This window comes from Nicotiana tomentosiformis, chromosome 6, assembly GCF_000390325.3.
Source record: "Nicotiana tomentosiformis chromosome 6, ASM39032v3, whole genome shotgun sequence".
Lineage (NCBI taxonomy): Eukaryota > Viridiplantae > Streptophyta > Magnoliopsida > Solanales > Solanaceae > Nicotiana > Nicotiana tomentosiformis.
In genome coordinates, this window is record NC_090817.1 from 51,406,893 (window position 1) to 51,424,689 (window position 17,797).

A 17,797-nucleotide genomic window follows, 5' to 3' on the forward strand; every position below is an offset into this window, starting at 1 on the left:
TCTCTAAAATACCAAAATATTTAACATTTTAATTTATTTTATTTGAAAAGTATTTTTGTGATTTATTTGTTTTCAGTATTAGGTAAAAGAAAATAATTTTAAAATAGTTTAGTTGTGAAAGGACTTTTGTGGAGCAAGCTTTTTTCCATTGAATTAGTTAAATGAGATTAACATTCATTATTTTCAAGAACTTACCCTTTTTAATTTTTTTTTAATATTATGTGATTCTTTTGTGTACCCCTTTATATAAATACACGCCATAAGGGATAAAGACTACCCTTAAAAGCATTTTACTCGTAAAAGGGATTGCTATAAAAATTGTAGGGGTCAAAAGTAATATGGAAAATTGTAGGGGTCAAAAGTAAAAAGGCTGGTAGATCTCCCTACTCCCAACAAACGCACACTACTCCCTTATAAGGGTCAGAATTTATATAGTAGACTGAAGTGGGTCAGATTAGAAAAACAAAAAAGAAAAAAAAATGGAGAAAATGAACCAGGCTTTGGAGAAGATGAAAATGCTGGTGGGAATGGATGTGGAAGATGAAGAAGCAGCTCCTCAGCAGGAATCTTTCATGGATGATTTTAATCGCAACTGCACTTTATCTACCAAACAGGTGTGAAATTTGGGTGATTTAATTTTGTTTTTTGATCATTTATCTTGTCTTAGTCTTAAAAATACAATCAATACCTCTTTAATTTTTGGTTGAGATGGACTTACTTATTCATACGATCTAATGTTGATTGGTAGAGTTAGTATTTATGTTTTTATTTGGTTGTATTTTTGAGCTAAAATACATTTAATTTCATTCATTGCTGTGTTACGTGAATGGGGAAAGACATGATCGTGGGCAATAGATACTAAGTATGGATCCTTTGTAATAGCTAAAAACTCTAGGAATATCTGAATGTGCACGTCCACGTATCTGATGTACTAGAAGTCGGGGTCCATTTACACATATTTAAATTATGAAAGTGTCTACTTTTGTAATTAAAAATGTAAGAAAGGGAAAACAAAAAGCTAGAACTGATGACATCTAGAGGTCGATGCTAATCGCCTGTTTGGCCAATCTTTTGGGAAGATAGACACTTTTTTTTCCCTTTTGAGATTTGAGGTGTTTGGCCACAAACGAAAAGTGTTTTTGAATAGCTGCATTGTAAAGGCATTTGTACAAGTAACTCAATGCTTTTAAGTTTTGAAATAATTATTGTAATTACGTTGTGTTTGATGACTTGAAGGTAGAGCTAGAATTAGCAAAACTTAGAAGAATGGAAGAAATTCTAGAAACTCTAACAACGTAAAAGCCTGTTGTTTTTAACTCACTTGATCTATCCTGCTTGGCGAGTTATACTACCTGCTAAAAAAATATCCTGCTGGTATAGTACTCCAATAACATAATTTGAAAGCACCAAGAGAAACATTCTTAGCCTTAAGCTTAGAGCTTTTTCTTTGCTAGCTTTTGGTGCAACCTAGCTTTTGTACATGATATAGATGCCATGTTAGATATAATCGAGGAATTGCACAATCTGTAGCTCTATTTTGTAGCACTAGCTTAGTTCCTCTAGCAGTCATTCCTGCTTAGCATGTTGGAAAATAGTATACTGGTAACCTTTTCTAATGGACATGCAGCTAAGCAGCCTGAAAAATGAAGTGCTGTTGTTAGTGGAGGAATATTACTGGAAATATCTCTATCTAGAGATATCAGGAGCAGATGTTTCTATGTCTCTGTTTAAGACTACTGGAAAGTTAAAGCACTTGCAACAGGGCAAAGATATATATTCTTAAAATTGGTGAAAACACATTATTTTACCTTACTATTTTTTTTTTTTGGTGAAAACACATGAGGTTGGAACCTAGATGTGGACTCATTTCTTCCCCATTTATGGTTAAAGTATTGTACAAATCCTTAGATTATTTTGACCGATGCAGATACTTGTACAGAAGAAGTTTTTCAATCTTAGCCCATCACTTGAAACATAATATGCTTCTCTCTCAACTTCCTTACAAGATTCAGCAAAGCAAATATCATCGTAGGTGCGAGAATGATTTTCTCAATTAGGATGGACGGTAAGTTGAAGAGAAATTGATAATTTGATGATCTTGGGAAGATTGTACTATGACATAGTCGATTTGTTTGAATTGCACTATTTGATGTTGAGATCAACAGGTGTAAGGTATCAAGAAGTGATATGGTACTGAATCCTGGTTTAATACTCGTTAATTAGACACCTTACCATATAAAAATGGAAAAAACCTGAATCCTAGTTTAATACTTTAATTAATATGGACATTGATATTACTAAAATATACAATATATAATCTTTAGTGGGTATGGAAGTAACATGCAGTTGATACAGTAAGCATATGACAAAAAACATGCGGTTGATATAGTTAGTGGAAACATAGCTGGTGATTTCTAATATGCAGCCGGGGGGAGGGAGGAGGGAGCGAGTGAGATTTGAGTGTTATTCCATCTTAACTAAGCCAAAGGCAATAATCTTTACGGAGATTAGGATGAGCCTTCATGAGTGTACATCAACATATGTGATAGTGCCACATGTGCATGAAATCACAACATTTTCTTTTGTATTATTTTTATTATGGTGTTTTCTGGTTCTTAAAGTACTTTGAAGGATCCTGACCATTTAATACCCATTAGACATAGGTATATGTAGGAAAAATGAAGAATCCCGGTAAGGTTGGCACCAGAGACAAGAAAGAATTCACAAATAGGCTAGATAGAGGGCCTGGAAGTTCGAATCACTAGTTAAAGAGCGAGCAGACTTGTTAACTTTATGCAGACATGTGGTTGTAGTGTGTATTGAATATTGACTTGTGAATATGCAATTTTCTTTATTGGGGTTTCCAAATTTCCTCTCTCCTTTTTAACAGGATCCCTATACTATCACTAATGGGCTAAAAAGAAACTACTTGGTTACGAGCACAACATGGAAGATGTTCAAGAAGATAAAATGTGTGGTTTTTGTGAGATGTAACCAAGGAGAACTAGATATGGTGATAGTGGAACTCGCACTATCCTATGGGTCGATTAGATCTTGCCGAGTTCAATTTGTTTCTATTCAGAATGTGATGCTTCAGTAGACTTATACTGAATTTTCTTTCATAAAGTGAATGGGAACACTAACTGCACTATCATATGTGTAATCAGTGACCAACTATGTTCATTTTTTTTTTCTCCACAGAGGCTTTATGGTTTTGCTATATGCTTGTCAACTGGTATCGCTTGTACTCTCTTGGTGAGTTGCACTTCTTTAAATCCTTTTGTTCTTTCATTTCTATCACTAGTTCTTTTTGGTTCTTGGGATCATTACATGGAGTTGCAGATGCATAACCTGTTGGTGCAACTTCTTCTAGACAAAAAAGAATTTAATGGTTTATACGAGAGTCGAGACGGTTGAAATGGGCTTTTTTCATATTGCAACTTATCTTTTATACGTGCTTTGCTTTTCAAACTTTACATGCTTGTTGCTTTCAGCTCATTAGAGCTAAAAGACTATGTTAGATAGTTATGTACATAACATGAATTAGTCCTAGTCCCACATAGAATAGGAGTATGATATGTATTGTATAAATAAGGCTCATTGTATTATAATTAAATAGAATATCAATAATATATTTTTCTCCCGTGTTTTCTCACATGGCATCAAAGCAATCATGAGAGATTTATCGCTGTGTATAAATTCCAGCGACTCCGGGAAGAGAGATCAGTCAACCGGAAGTCTTTTTTTCGGGAAAACACAGGTTTGCCGCAAGTAAAAAGCCAATATTCGTCAGTGTTGTGTAAAAACCAACACCACCACGAAGTAGATTGGCCTCCGGCGACCAACCCATAAAATAATCTCCGTCAGAAGACCCTCCACGCCCCCCCGGAAGAAACTTTTCCGGCGAAATTCCAACGTCACACGCCGGCTCGTGGGCTACCTTCCGGCCATTTTTTGGTGACAACTCTTAGGACAGCTGGTTCCCCTTGCAATTCCGAGCCTACCCATCCAATTTAAATCAAATTCCAACCACTTTTATATTTTTCTGGCGTGAACAGTAGTTTCCAAAAAAAATCTTTTTTTTTCCTGCGTAAACATTATAATGACATTCGTATCAGAAGCCTTTGACTCACAATCCGTTGGATATAATGCATTGAATCCAATCCAGTTGGTTTCTTTACCGAATTATATTGAGTTCCTTCAGTACAAAGCGTGTAAACAGACATTTTCAAGGATAACTTCCGTTGTTCAAACAGATAGTAGAGTGACTTGTGTCTCCCAATCTTCAACCTCTGAGTCTTGGGTCATTGATTCAAGTACATCTGATCATATTTCTGTAACAAATCTCTTTCCACTACTATTTCATGTTCTCAATCTCTCCCAACAGTCACAATGGCCAACGGGTCTCAAACCATGACAACTGGAATAGGTCAACGGGTCTCCCAACAGTCACAGTTCTTTATGTTTCCGGTAATCCTTTTAATCTCATAGCCGTTAGTCGCTTAGCCAAATTACTTAAATGCTCTATTTTATTTCTTGTTGACCTTGTTTTTATACAGGAACGCAGTACATGGCAGATCATTGGTACCGAGCGTGAATCAGATGGACTTTATTACCTTATCCTTGCAAAATCACTTGGACTCACATATTTTCTTCCTTCAACAACTTGTCCTGTTACTGATTCACCAGATTTATTACATAAACGGTTGGGACATCCCAGTTTATCAAAACTTCAGAAAATGGTATATGGTTTATCTCACTTGTCCACTCTAGAGTGTGAGTCATGTCAGCTCGGTAAGCATACCCGCTCCCATTTCCCTCGGCGTCTTGATAATCGAGCAGAGTTACCTTTTACTTTAGTCCATTCAGATGTTTGGGGACCTAGTCGGGTCAGTTCTACCTTGGGATTCCGCTACTTTGTCAGTTTCATTGATGATTATTCCAGGTGCACTTGGATATTTTTGATGAAAAATCGATTTGAGTTGTTTTCTATTTTCCCGATCTTCTACGCTGAAATTCAAGATCAATTTGGGGTTTCTATCTGCACATTTCGTAGTGATAATGCCTTAGAGTATTTGTCTTCCCCATTATGTCGGTTTAAGTTACCATCGTCTGTCATCACCCCATTGTGCATTTGTATCATCTTTGTCCTTTGTTTCCATCCCTAAGTCTACAGGTGAAGCACTATCTCATCCAGGGTGGCGATAGGCTATGATTGACGAGATGTCTGCTTTACATACGAGTGGTACTTGGGAGCTTGTTCCTCTTCCTTCGGGTAAATCGACTGTTGGTTGTCGTTGGGTGTATGCAGTCAAAGTTGGTCCAGATGGCCAGGTTGATAGACTTAAGGCTCGTCTTGTTGCCAAAGGGTATACCCAGATATTTGGGCTCGATTACAATGATACTTTCTCTCTTGTGGCTAAAATAACATCAGTCCGCCTTTTTTTATCCATGGTTGCTGTTCGCCATTAGCCTTTCTATCAGTTGGACATTAAGAATGCTTTTCTTCACGGTGACCTTGAGGATGAGGTTTATATGGAGCAACCACCTGGTTTTGTTGCTAAGGGGGAGTCTAGTGGCCTTGTATGTCGGTTGAGCCAGTCCCTCATGGTCTAAAACAGTCTCCTCGAGCCTAGTTTGGTAAGTTTAGCATAGTTATTCAGGAGTTTGGCATGACTCGTAATGAAGCTGATCACTCTGTGTTTTATCGGCATTTTGCTTCAAATCTCAGTATTTATCTGGTGGTTTATGTTGATGATATTGTTATTACGGGCAATGATCGGGATGATATTACTAAATTGAAGCAACATCTCTTTCAGCACTTTCAGACTAAGGATTTGGGCAGATTAAAGTATTTTCTAGGTATTGAGGTTGCTCAGTCTAGCTCAGGTATTGTAATCTTACAACGGAAGTATGCCGTAGACATTCTTGAGGAGACAGGAATGACAGGCTGTAGACCTGTTGACACTCCTATGGATCCGAATTCTAAACTTCTATCAGGACAGGGGGAGTCGCTTAGCGATCCTGCAAGATATATGTGGCTGGTTGGTAAATTAAATTACCTCACAGTGACTAGACCTGATATTTTCTTTCCTGTGAGTGTGGTAAGTCAGTTCTTGGATTCTCCCTGTGATAGTCATTGGAATGCAGTTGTCCGCATTCTTCGATATATAAAATCAGCTCCAGGCAAAGGATTATTGTTTGAAGATCGAGACCATGCGCAAATTATTGGATACTCAGATGATGACTGAGCAGGATCACCTTCTGATAGACTGGGCAGGATCACGTTCTACGTCTGTATATTGTGATTTAGTAGGAGGTAATTTGGTGTCTTGGAAGAGCAAGAAACAGAATGTGGTTGCTCGGTCTAGTGCAAGAGCAGAATATCGAGCAATGACTGTGGCAACATGTGAGCTAGTTTGGATCAAACATTTGCTTAATGAGTTGAAATTTGGTGAGATCAGCAAGATGGAACTTGTATGTGATAATCAAGCTGCCCTTCATATTGCATCAAATCTGGTGTTCCATGAGAGAACTAAACACATTGAGATTGGCTGTTACTTCGTCAGAGAAAAGATACTCTCAGGAGATATTGCTACAAAGTTTGTGAAGTCGAATGATCAACTTGCAGATATTTTCACCAAGTCCCTTACTGGTCCTCGCATTAGTTACATATGTAACAAGCTCGGTACATATGATTTGTATGCACCGACTTTAGGGGGAGTGTTAGATAGAGTCCTACATAAAATAGGAGTATGATATATATTGTATAAATAGGGCTCATTGTATTATAATAAAATAGAATATGAATAATATATTTTCTCCCGTGCTTTCTCACAGTCTAAATTTTTGAGTAATTCTGTGCTGTTTTGAATTGTGATGCAACTCTAACCTTGTCTTGTAATATCTAATGGGCGTAGGGGAGGATGCTTCACTTTCTTTGCTATTCTTCCCTTAAATGCGTCACAATTGTTAGTATTTAGTTTTTGTCTATACCCAACCCCTTTCGCACCTAAACATTTATAACTTATTTAACCATAATAGACCCTTTAAACCTAACAATTTCCTATCCTTTTCCCACGAAATCCATCTTATTTTTCAAGATAAGAATTACTATGTGTATATATGATGATGTGGTGTTATGTAAAAGATTGTAAATAATTGTGTGACCATGAAATTGGAGATGATAAGGTATTTTGTATGGTTTATACTGTTTTACGATGCAGGACATAAGTGACATTCATCACATAATAATCTTTAAAGAGAAACATTGTTGCGCTAAGGGGAAAGGAAATAGAGAGAAAGACTGCCATGAGAGCAAAACTGATGATTAGATGGGAAGATGTCACTACCCGAATCCCACCGGAATTGTGATGGCGCCTAACCGAACTCGCTAGGCAAGCCAACCAACATAAACACAGCTCGAACTGAAGATCATCAAATGAATAATAAAATAAGTGTGCAAAGATTAATATAACTATTCCAAGAACTGGTAATACAATTCATGAGCGACTAAGAATAGGATTACAACGTTGGTGTGAAGAAAATACATCTGTTTGGAATATATATAAACAGAAATACAAGATCTAGACTACCATGAACAAAATGGTAGCTTACAATCGGAATGCATTGCTGGTACATCTTTAATGCTAGCTTTCGACTTCCACAACAGCTAGCTTCCAATAGGTGCAAAAGTGCAGTATGAGTACAAGTGACTTCATGTACTCAGTAAGTATATAGATTAACCTTAACAAAGTAATGGCGAAGTTTAGTCAAAAGATACTCACTTTATGTAACATGTGCAGCTCATAAGCATATACAATAACATGGAATAATCAAGAAACAACCAAGGAACAATAGATATCAATAATAAGGTGCATAATCAAAAGAGGAGGTAATAAGCATGCTTTTCTAAATAACCAAATCAAAGAATATAAAAATGCACCAAATCCACATATAAAGGGGATTTGCACCAAGTAGCTTTATCTCAAATACTTCTGAATGAATGTAGATTGTCTACGCATTACAAGAACCCAATTTCACATCAATTCCCATACGAATGCTCCTACATGAGTCTAAAATGTCTATGCATGACGAGGACTCAACATATACATCAATCCGACACCCTTTGAGTGTCCAAATCTACTAACAAGTCCCATGCATATGTAAAATGCATGAATAGCATATGTCGAATGCATGTAATAGAGGCATCAAGTAGCATATTTTGAAGATATGCACAGAAAGCATATAAAATGCATGATATGACGTAAAAGATTCACTTAAGTAATCATAGCTTCCACGTTTGCGCCCAACTCTTCAACCAAGAGAGTAACATGGGAGGGAGACCATACAAGGATGGATTCGTATCCACACGCTGCATGACAAAAATATCGTGCCATAACAATAACCGTGCAACATAAACATCGTGCCACAACAATAATCGTACGGCACAAACCTCGTCTCATAACAATATCAATTCACTCATAATGTCAAAATATGCTATAACCATATCAATTTGTATCAAGATCCTCATCTCCAAAGATGTATGTATGTGCTTAATAAATAACCATTAAGGTGCATAATGACATAATAAATAGAGATGTGGATGTGTGTTCATGATATAAAATATGACTACACCTAAATCAAGTATATCAACCATATCAAGAATAGCACATCGTGCCCAAATAAGATGTCATAAGCCTAAACATAATTTCTAGCATGAATAAATAGGCTCACGTAGTCATACAATCAAATAATGCATAGGTCAAGAAGAACACACAGCAAAAACAAACCTAAAGTCTACCATAAGCATGATATAACCTTGGTGCTCACATATACGCTCGTCACCTCGCATATATGTCACCCCAAACACATATCATGTAGCACGTAAGTCCATTAAATATTACCTCAAGTCGAGGTTAAACAAGATACTTATCTCATCCCGGGCTAGCTCTGTTCTTCAAAATCTGCTTTTTCAGACTCCAAATCCATCAAACGAGTCTAATCTAGCCCATACAATTCTCAACTTGGTCAAACAAAGTTATAAAAACCAACTCCAAACGATAAATCTTCAATTGTTAATCAAATCTCAAAAGTTAACAAAAAAGTCAATTCGGGCCCACATGGTCAAAACTCGAGTCCAAGGTCGGATCCCGCTGATCCATAACTCCACGAGTCCAAATATGTGATTAGTTTCCAAATTTGAGTCAAAATCGGTGTTTAGAACCTCAAAATATTTTTTCTTGAGTTTTAGACAAAACCCTAATTTCTCTTGTTCAATCCCATATTTTGATGTAAGTCTAGTGATAGATTCATGTACAAACTATAGATGTAGGTTAGAATCGCTTACCCCAAGCTTGTTGATGAAGATCTTAGTCAAAACCTCTCAAAACTGAGCTCCAAAAGTTGGGAACTGCAAGAAAATTCACAAAATTCGACCTTAAATATTTTCTGAAAAATGCTGTCAAATAAGCTCCTAGGGCTCCGCAAAACTCGCATGCCCGCATGTCTACCGCATGTCAACCACATACAAAAATCTGCACTGCCACATTCAAGTAAAGTAGTCATAACTCATTGTGAAAATGTCGGAATGACAAGAACCACTAGAAACAAGACTCAAAAGGCTAAAATCTCATCAAAACTCCATCCTAAAATTCGTTATAGATTGGGAGATATGCTTTTTTAAAGTCAGGCTAGCGGCAGAAAAGCCCTGTTTCAGCAACTCAAATCTTCTAAAACTTGTTCCAAACACGCCGAAACTCACCCGAGACCCTCGGGTCCTCATCCAAACACCCTACAAGTCCAAATGCCCTATATAGACTTGTTTAAAGGCTCAAAACACCAAACGGAATGTAATAACACAAAAGTCAAACTTGAGTAAAAAATATGAACTCTTAAGTTCTTCAAATTACCAACCTTCGACTAATGGTGTTGAATCCTTCTCGAGACACCCAAAACCCAATTCGAATATTCAACATGTTTTGAATAAATAAAACATGAGTAAGATGACATATAGAATGGATACTTGAAGCTCGAAACATTGAAATGAAACTAGGAACCTTCTTCCTGCTCGTGGAACAAGTGTGGATACTTCGATCTCATAGCTTACTCGGCTTCCCATATGGCTCCCTAACACTTTAACGGAGGCTATCTCTTTGCTTCTTAACTTTCTGACTTGTCGATCAAGAATAGCCACCAGAATTTCTTCGTAGGACAAGTTTTTTGTAATTACTATGTCTTCAATAGGCACAAATGGGAAGGATCTCCCGCACACTTCCGCAACACAGATATATGGAACATTGGATGAACAGATACTAACTCTGGTGGCAACTTTAGTTCATAGGCCACTTGGTCAATTTTTCGTAAGATTTGATACGAGCCAATATACCTCGGACTGCATTTCCCCATCTTCCCAAATCGCATGACGCCTTTCATAGGCGAAACCTTTATGAATACCCAATCATCTACATCAAATGCAAAATCTCTGCGCCGCACATCCGAATAAGACTTCTGGCGACTCTGAGCTGTTTTCAGTCGCTCCTGCGTCAACTTAACTTTCTCCTTAGCTTGATGAACTAAGTTTGGCCCAAGTAACCATGCTTCGCCAACTTCAAACCGTCCAATCAGAGATCTATACCTCTGTCTATACAACGCCTTGAATGGGGCCATTCTGATGCTAGAATGATAGCTATTGTTATATGCAAACTCAATAAGGAGCAAGTGATCTTCCTAATTCCCTTTAAACAAACTCAACCCAACTCAACCCGTGCACCCAAACCACTTGTCATAATTGCCATAATCACATGGTGAGCTATCACTTTGTCAAATTCGATGATAGAAAGTATCCCTTATAACTATAACCCTCTCTCGGATGACACATTCATATGACACGTGGCACTGTATAAGCAAATCTGACCCGCCGTAGAATACACATCCTCAACAGTCCTACAATAGACACCCAAACTGATTCCACATTCTTTTGAAATAGGTAATAAATCTTCCATAAGCTAATAAGGACCTATTCTAACCACTCATGGGACACAAGTAATTTTTAAACCACTAGTCTCAACTGCGAATATATACATACAACCTGTTATCAATCCAATTATCAAGAAACTACATCTCGTACCTTTTCCTTTATGTTCTTCCCTCCGTGCCAGATCACGATAACCTCGTGGAACCCAGTTCATCGAATATACAAATTTTTGAGTGTCTAAAGTCCTTAACTTGTTTAGCATTTCAACACCCTAAAATAATGCCAACAACTTTCTAAATCATACTCCTCATCCCAAGATCTCCGAGAACGATATATCACCACACTTAGGCAGATTATAACACATCAAAACCATGAACCACGAGTTCTATCAAGCACAAATCTTCTCAAATCACCCATCCAAGACACATACAATCAGCTATCTAACCATTAACACACTTCCACTATCTGCGACAAAAAAGATAGTCCCATCCCTAGATTCGATCTCTGTGCCTCAAAAGTGCTAGATTTTTCATCCTTGTGACTCTACATGCCTACTCAAATACAACTATGAAGTCACACCTGCAAGCATCTTGAAATGTGCATTTCCATCAATTTTTCAGTGTCAGGCAACTAAAATCTGAACCTCGACGACGGACTATCACGCAGTTGCCGTAGCACTTAGTCGAATTGTCCATAGACCCTATCTACAAGCATCCTTTACAACATATTCCTTTCTTGGTAATGCTGAAATCAATACTACTATATCTTTTAATCAACTCCAATCATCCGTGCTATCTCTAATCCCAATCCTTCTGCTGGAAGATGAACTGCGACCTTTGCAAATTAATCCAAATCTCACATGACTCACCACCTCCACCATGATGCCATATGTAAGGGCGAGAATCCCGTTACCAACTCCTAATCACAAGTAGGATAGTCCTCCTCATAAGTAATCCATCGCCTAGAAGCATACAACTTAGCTCAACCCGTAAAATATTCACAATCATGCAACATACTCTCCAAGTCTGTAGGTAATATTAACTTCAAAGAAATGGTCAACACCATCTCAAGCTATTGGAAACTTGATTACACATAATTATGCCATTGGAACTGAATCTCTCCAAGTCAACCAAGTCACACAGGCTGTCAAACCCAAATGGCCTACCACAAAAGTGTCTAAAACCTGACCATGCCAAAGAAACCGAACATCTTTATTACCATGTTGGTCCAAGCTACTGCTACTGTCCCAACTTCTTTAGATATGCTTTCAAGGCATCACTTTTCTTTTCTCAATACACCGTGATCTTCAACCAAAACTCACACCAAATGATCCCAACATGGAACTACATCATCCTAATATCCATAGGCCTGTCTGTCCCCATCTCACAGACGATAGTACCTCAAACCAAGACATTCGCTCTAAAGAGTCCTCCAACGAAACAAGAATTGTTACTTTCATTTATCTGATGCTGCATTGTAGAATCAATAATGATATAAGTACTCCATGTCCCTGTCATAATTCAATAGCAATCTCAAATTCTTAACCAAACAAAGTATCCGGTACATCCTTAAGTATCACATCTTGGAACTCCAACCCGCTAGAACCATTCTCGAGAGTAACCCACTCTGTTCTAGTCCGCTATGCATAGCCAAACATGCCGAACGACTTGTGCTCTGTTAGTACATGATTTCTCTAAAAGGAGCAACCTTGTCCTTAGGCAACCGAGTGAATCCCTTTCTCCCTCCATACTATATCCATAAAGAATATCAAACCTGAGTCAGTCAACAATCTCCTTATATCAATAAAGTGTAGTACATCACACATCCAACAAATTTCTTGCCCAAGTCATCCTCGATGTCACCCTTCTCAAGTCATAACTAGTCCGTATCTTGGTCTAGGAACTATAACATCACATGCCTATATGATTCGATCATCGATGGTAAGGTCCCCCACTTGGCTTAAATCCATAATCATATCATTCATGAACCTACAATAACTCTTCCTCCTTAACTAGCATGACCTCACACAGTTACTTAACCAAATTTCTCATAAGCTCATGTAGTACTAATCACAACACATTCCAAATTATCGGCCAAATGCATACTTATCCTTGTGACAGTCGTGTCATTTCCCCCAAGCGATCCAAACTCTCACCGTAGTACATGCATTTCAGTGGATAGAAAAAAAACTCTTCATAAGAACCTCATCAGATATCACATAACCTTGGACCTCATCACATGAGTTAACCTACCTATTTAGCCCTAACGCAACATCTTTCTGTGACCTTATCATGGTTACAACCTCTATGTAATTAATTGATCCTCTCGAGTCTACACCCTCAACAAGATGTAAGAATATGTTTCATCCCACTGAAGAACAATTGAAAGGTCCATCAATACATCCAAACCTTAAGATTGCACTGCACACCGGGATGATGATCAAGTGTCCACATTTCCTTTGTATCTCAAGCAAAACCTTCTTGTTACGTATAAACCCTCTAAGTTTAGTCCTTAGGCCCATAACACTTATTACATAGCTACCTGTTTAACTCTATCACTTCCCTTGGAAATAGCCTCTCCATTATTCTTTAAGGCTATGGAGGCACCCGCTCAATTTCCGAGCAACCAATTGTGAAAACATAGCTATCTTACCACTCACTGTGTCATCACTCTCACTTTTAAGGACATTAACGGACAAAAGAGTCCAAAATCACATGCTCACTTAACTGAGTCCCTTGAGCCAAAGCTGCGGTCCATACCTGGCCACAAGTCCTTTAGACTAGCTTGCCCTCATTTCATGGGAAAGCATCTCATACCATATCTGCGGCATCATCACAAGTGCCAGTGCCCAACTGATATCGAGTTCTCATCATCGCATACGAACGAATAGAAAGAAACTGAAGATTTATAGCTTGTTTGGCCAAGCTTCTCAAGAGGCCAAAAATGCTTTTTTTCCTAACTTGAGGTGTTTGGCCAAGCTTTTTGGGGAAAAAAGTGCTTTTGGGAAGAAGCAGAAGCAGTTTCTGAGAAGCAGAAAAAAGTAGCTTCTTCCCAAAAGCAGAAGCAGAAGCAGTTTTGACTTTTCTTCTTATCAAAAATAGCCTTAACAAAATATAGTATATACCAAAATTACCGTTAAACCTAATACTTAGGATATTAATGTATAAATATTTCTTATTATTTTTAGGATAGCTTTCTAATATATAGTGACTTTAGTTGTGAATGCTTTTATATTTGTTGAATGATTTTTAATATATTTAACTTATATTAAAAGAATTAAGTACTTTTAAATTTTATTTTCATATTTTACTTAAATAAAATGAAAAGATTTAATTATTGCCTGTAATAACAAAATTTTAAGATTATTTATTCACTTATAATATTAACTATTAAGTAAATCTATTCATGTCCTTATTGGTAATTTGATACTTAAAAGCACTTTCTGAAAAATTTGGCCAAACACAAATTATTACTCAAAAGTGCTTTTCAGAGTGATTAGCCAAACACATATTGTTTCTCTCCAAAAGTACTTTTTTCAAAAGCACTTTTGAAAAAAGCACTTCTCAAAATAAGCTGATTTCTCCAGCTTGGCCAAACAGGCTATTAGACTTCAAGCTAAAAAAAGTCGCACGATAAGGAAAGAAAGAAAGAGAAGTTTCCTAGATGTCCCGTAGCCTCTCGAAGACAAGTATGAACGTCATTGTACCGATTTGCAAGACTCCACTAGATATTTGCTTTTGACTTGTAGAACCTATGAACCTAGAGCTCTGATACCAACTTGTCACGACCCAAATCCCAAAAAGAAATCGTGATGGCTCCTAACCCAACCAGCTAAGCAAGCCGACCAACATAAATACAACTCGAACCGAAGATCATCAAATGAATAATAAGATAAGTGTTCAAAGATTAATATAACTGTACCAAGAATTGAAAGTATAAGTCATGAGCGACTAAGAATAAGATTACACCGTTGGTGTGAAGAAAATACATCATTTGTGTGGAATATACATAAATAGAAATACGAGTTCTAGATTACCATGAACAAAATGATAATTTGCAACTAGAACACTGGTACATCTTCAATGCTAGCCTTCGGCTTCCACAACAGCTCAACTCCCAAAATCTGCACGCAAGGTGCAGAAGTGTAGTATGAGTACAACTGACCCCATGTACTCAGTAAATATCAAGATTAACCTCAACGAAATAGTGGTGACGTTTAGTCAAAAGATACTCAATTGTTTGAATGCTTGAATGTTTAAATGCTTTGGTCCCCCTTAATAATGCTTAAAAAAAATAAACCAAAGTTACATGAGTTGACCTAAGAAAGCTGTAGAAGTACACTGAAAATGAATGAAGTAAAACTACTCTATAATTACAATGAAAAGGACTTAGTCTTCTATGGAAGCAAGTCCGATGGCAGCAACTTTGTCTTGAGCAGCAGGGTCTGCGCGCGCATTGCTGTGGGCGCGCGCGACACTGTTTGGATCTGCCAGCGGCTGGGCGCTGGTGCTTGGCATTGGGTCTGCGCGCGGGGCACTGTCTGGGTGTGCGGCGCTGATGGCAACAGGATGATTTGTGCGCGCGGCATTGTCGGTGCGCGCGGCACTGATGGCATTGGCCAGCCGCTGGGCGCTGGCATTGATTATCGGTGGGGCGACAGAGGCGCATGCTCGCTTGTCACTTGGCGCTGCCGAGACCACGGGGCCGACCGTGGCGCTAGGCGTTGGGAGGCTTGCCGGGACGCCACGGGGCGCGTCCAAGGGGTCATGGGTCGATGATGGAAAGCAGCCCATGACATTCTCCCCCACCTGAGTTGGCGACGTCCTCGGAGCCTTACCTGCAGGATGATGATGATTGGTCAGGCTCTTGACGGCTGGGAGGTCTGTTCCCCTCGGTGCTGTGAGATGTCTTTCTGAATGATCTTCCATGCATTTCTGAGCTGGCTCGAGGCGAATGGCATGGAAGACTGGATGGATTTTCCACCAGGCTGGTGTGTTCAGCTGGTATGTGGATTTTCCGATGCGCCTTTCAATGGAAAAGGGCCCGATGTAGCTTGGCAATAGGCGAGGATCTTGGGTCCTCTTTGCAAACAAGTTCTGCCTCGGGGTTTTTACCATCACTTTGTCCCCTGCTTGATGTTGGGCAAAGTGACGCTTTTGTTCGACATGCCTCGTTGCCCTGTCTTGGGCCCTGACAAGATAGCTCCGCACTATCTTCAAAGTTTGTTCCCATTCTGTAGAGAAACTGGCAGCTCGATGAGATGATGGTATGATTGGTGCATTCACATTATGTGGGAGTAGCGGTTGCTGTCCGGTAACAATTTCAAAAGCGCTTTTGTTTGTATGGGCGCACTTTTGTGAATTGAAACACAGCTGAGCAGCATCCAAAAGCTTCACCCAATGTGTTTGTGATCCGGTAGCAAAGTGGCGGAGATATTCCTCCAGCATGTCATTGAACCGGTCTGTTTGATCATGTGTTTGCTGATGATGATGGCTTGAGTTGTAACTCAATTTGGATCCAAGGCAACTGAAGAGTTGGGTCCAAAACTTGCTAGTGAAGCGTGGGTCGTAGTCACTGATGATGTTGCTGGGCATACCCCAATGTTTGACAACATGGGAGAAGAAGAGTCGAGCTGTTTCTTCTGCTGACATGTTCTGTGGGGCTGCGATGAAGGTAGCATACTTGGAAAACAGGTCTACTACCACCATGATGGTTGCATGATTTCCGACCTTGGGTAATCCTGTGATGAAATTCAGGGAAATGCTTTCCCAAGGTCTCTGTGGGACAGGTAGCGGCTCCAAGAGTCCCGCTTGTGCTGGGTGATCCGACTTGTCCTTTGGGAATGCTTGACAAGTCTTCACACATTGAGGGGCGCCATGAGCTGTTGGACCCCGATGATGTGATGCCTGTTTGATGATGTTGAGGGCAGCCGGAACTGTGGGTTCAGGTCTGTTGGTTCCCTCCTTAAACTGCATGGCCGTGATGTTTCCAGCGGCCATCTTCTTGGATATGCACGGTATGGTGTGGGGTTTGGCCCCGTTGTCTCCCATCATTAGGAGCATGTTGGCATATGGTACCGGGATGGTGTTGGTTTGCCTGAGGAATTCCAATCCCACTATCAGTTCGAAGTCATCGATGATAGCTATGCGTAGGTCGAATATTCCCTTGTATGGGCCAAGCTGGATTGGCGCTTCTTTGGCTATTCCACTCACTTGCTGAGATGGAGAGTTGATAGCCTTGACACGACCCTTGCATTTTTGCACTGCTAGACCGAGGCGTTGCACCTGAGTTGAGGCCAGGTAGTTGTGGCTAGCACCCGTGTCTATCAATGCCTGAATAGGTCTGCCATTTACTTTCATGTCAACGAACATTAAGGTCCTCTTTTGTGATGTGGGAGGCCTCTCGTCCGCCTTTCCTTTCCCTTTCTTGTCGATTGGGAATGCCTTCTTCTTGGGGTTGCCAGTACTGGTTCCCGCCAAGGTATCATGAATGGAGCCGACAAATGCGTTGAAGGCACCTACTGGATCGGTACCGTCTGAGTCGTCGGTATCTGTCTCGTCATCGTCAACAGTTTGTTGAGCATTGACTTGTGTATTGGGGCATTGATTGTTCCAATGTTCCCCGCCGCAATGACGACATTCTGATGGGGGCTTTCTCCCCTGATGGTTGTTGACTGATGCAGTAGTGTTACTGCTTGAGGAAGGAGTCTTGGATTTGGATGCACCTCGATCTCCACCGTTTCTGTTGGGACCACCGTTGCTAGGTTGGCTCCCGTTGTATCCCCCTCGGGCAGGCGGCTAGGGCCTATCCTTCTGAGTTTCC

General features: G+C 39.5%; 1 protein-coding gene across 3 annotated transcripts in view; it reads left to right on the plus strand.

The window, feature by feature from the left end:
• Positions 1–350: 350 nt before the first annotated feature.
• Positions 351–17,797, plus strand: part of LOC104112992 (uncharacterized) — a 28,082-nt gene continuing 10,635 nt past the window's right edge. Inside the window, exons 1-3 of one of the 3 annotated variants that reach the window (XM_070177352.1) lie at positions 351–614; positions 3,202–3,255; positions 4,560–9,535. In XM_070177352.1, the coding sequence (XP_070033453.1) occupies positions 480–614; positions 3,202–3,255; positions 4,560–5,168 (798 nt within the window). In that variant the 5' untranslated portion in view covers positions 351–479 and the 3' untranslated portion in view covers positions 5,169–9,535. Of the gene's footprint in view, positions 615–3,201; positions 3,256–4,559; positions 9,536–17,797 lie in introns of those variants that run through there. The other 2 variants (XM_009623051.4, XM_009623052.4) reach the window with 2 other exon arrangements.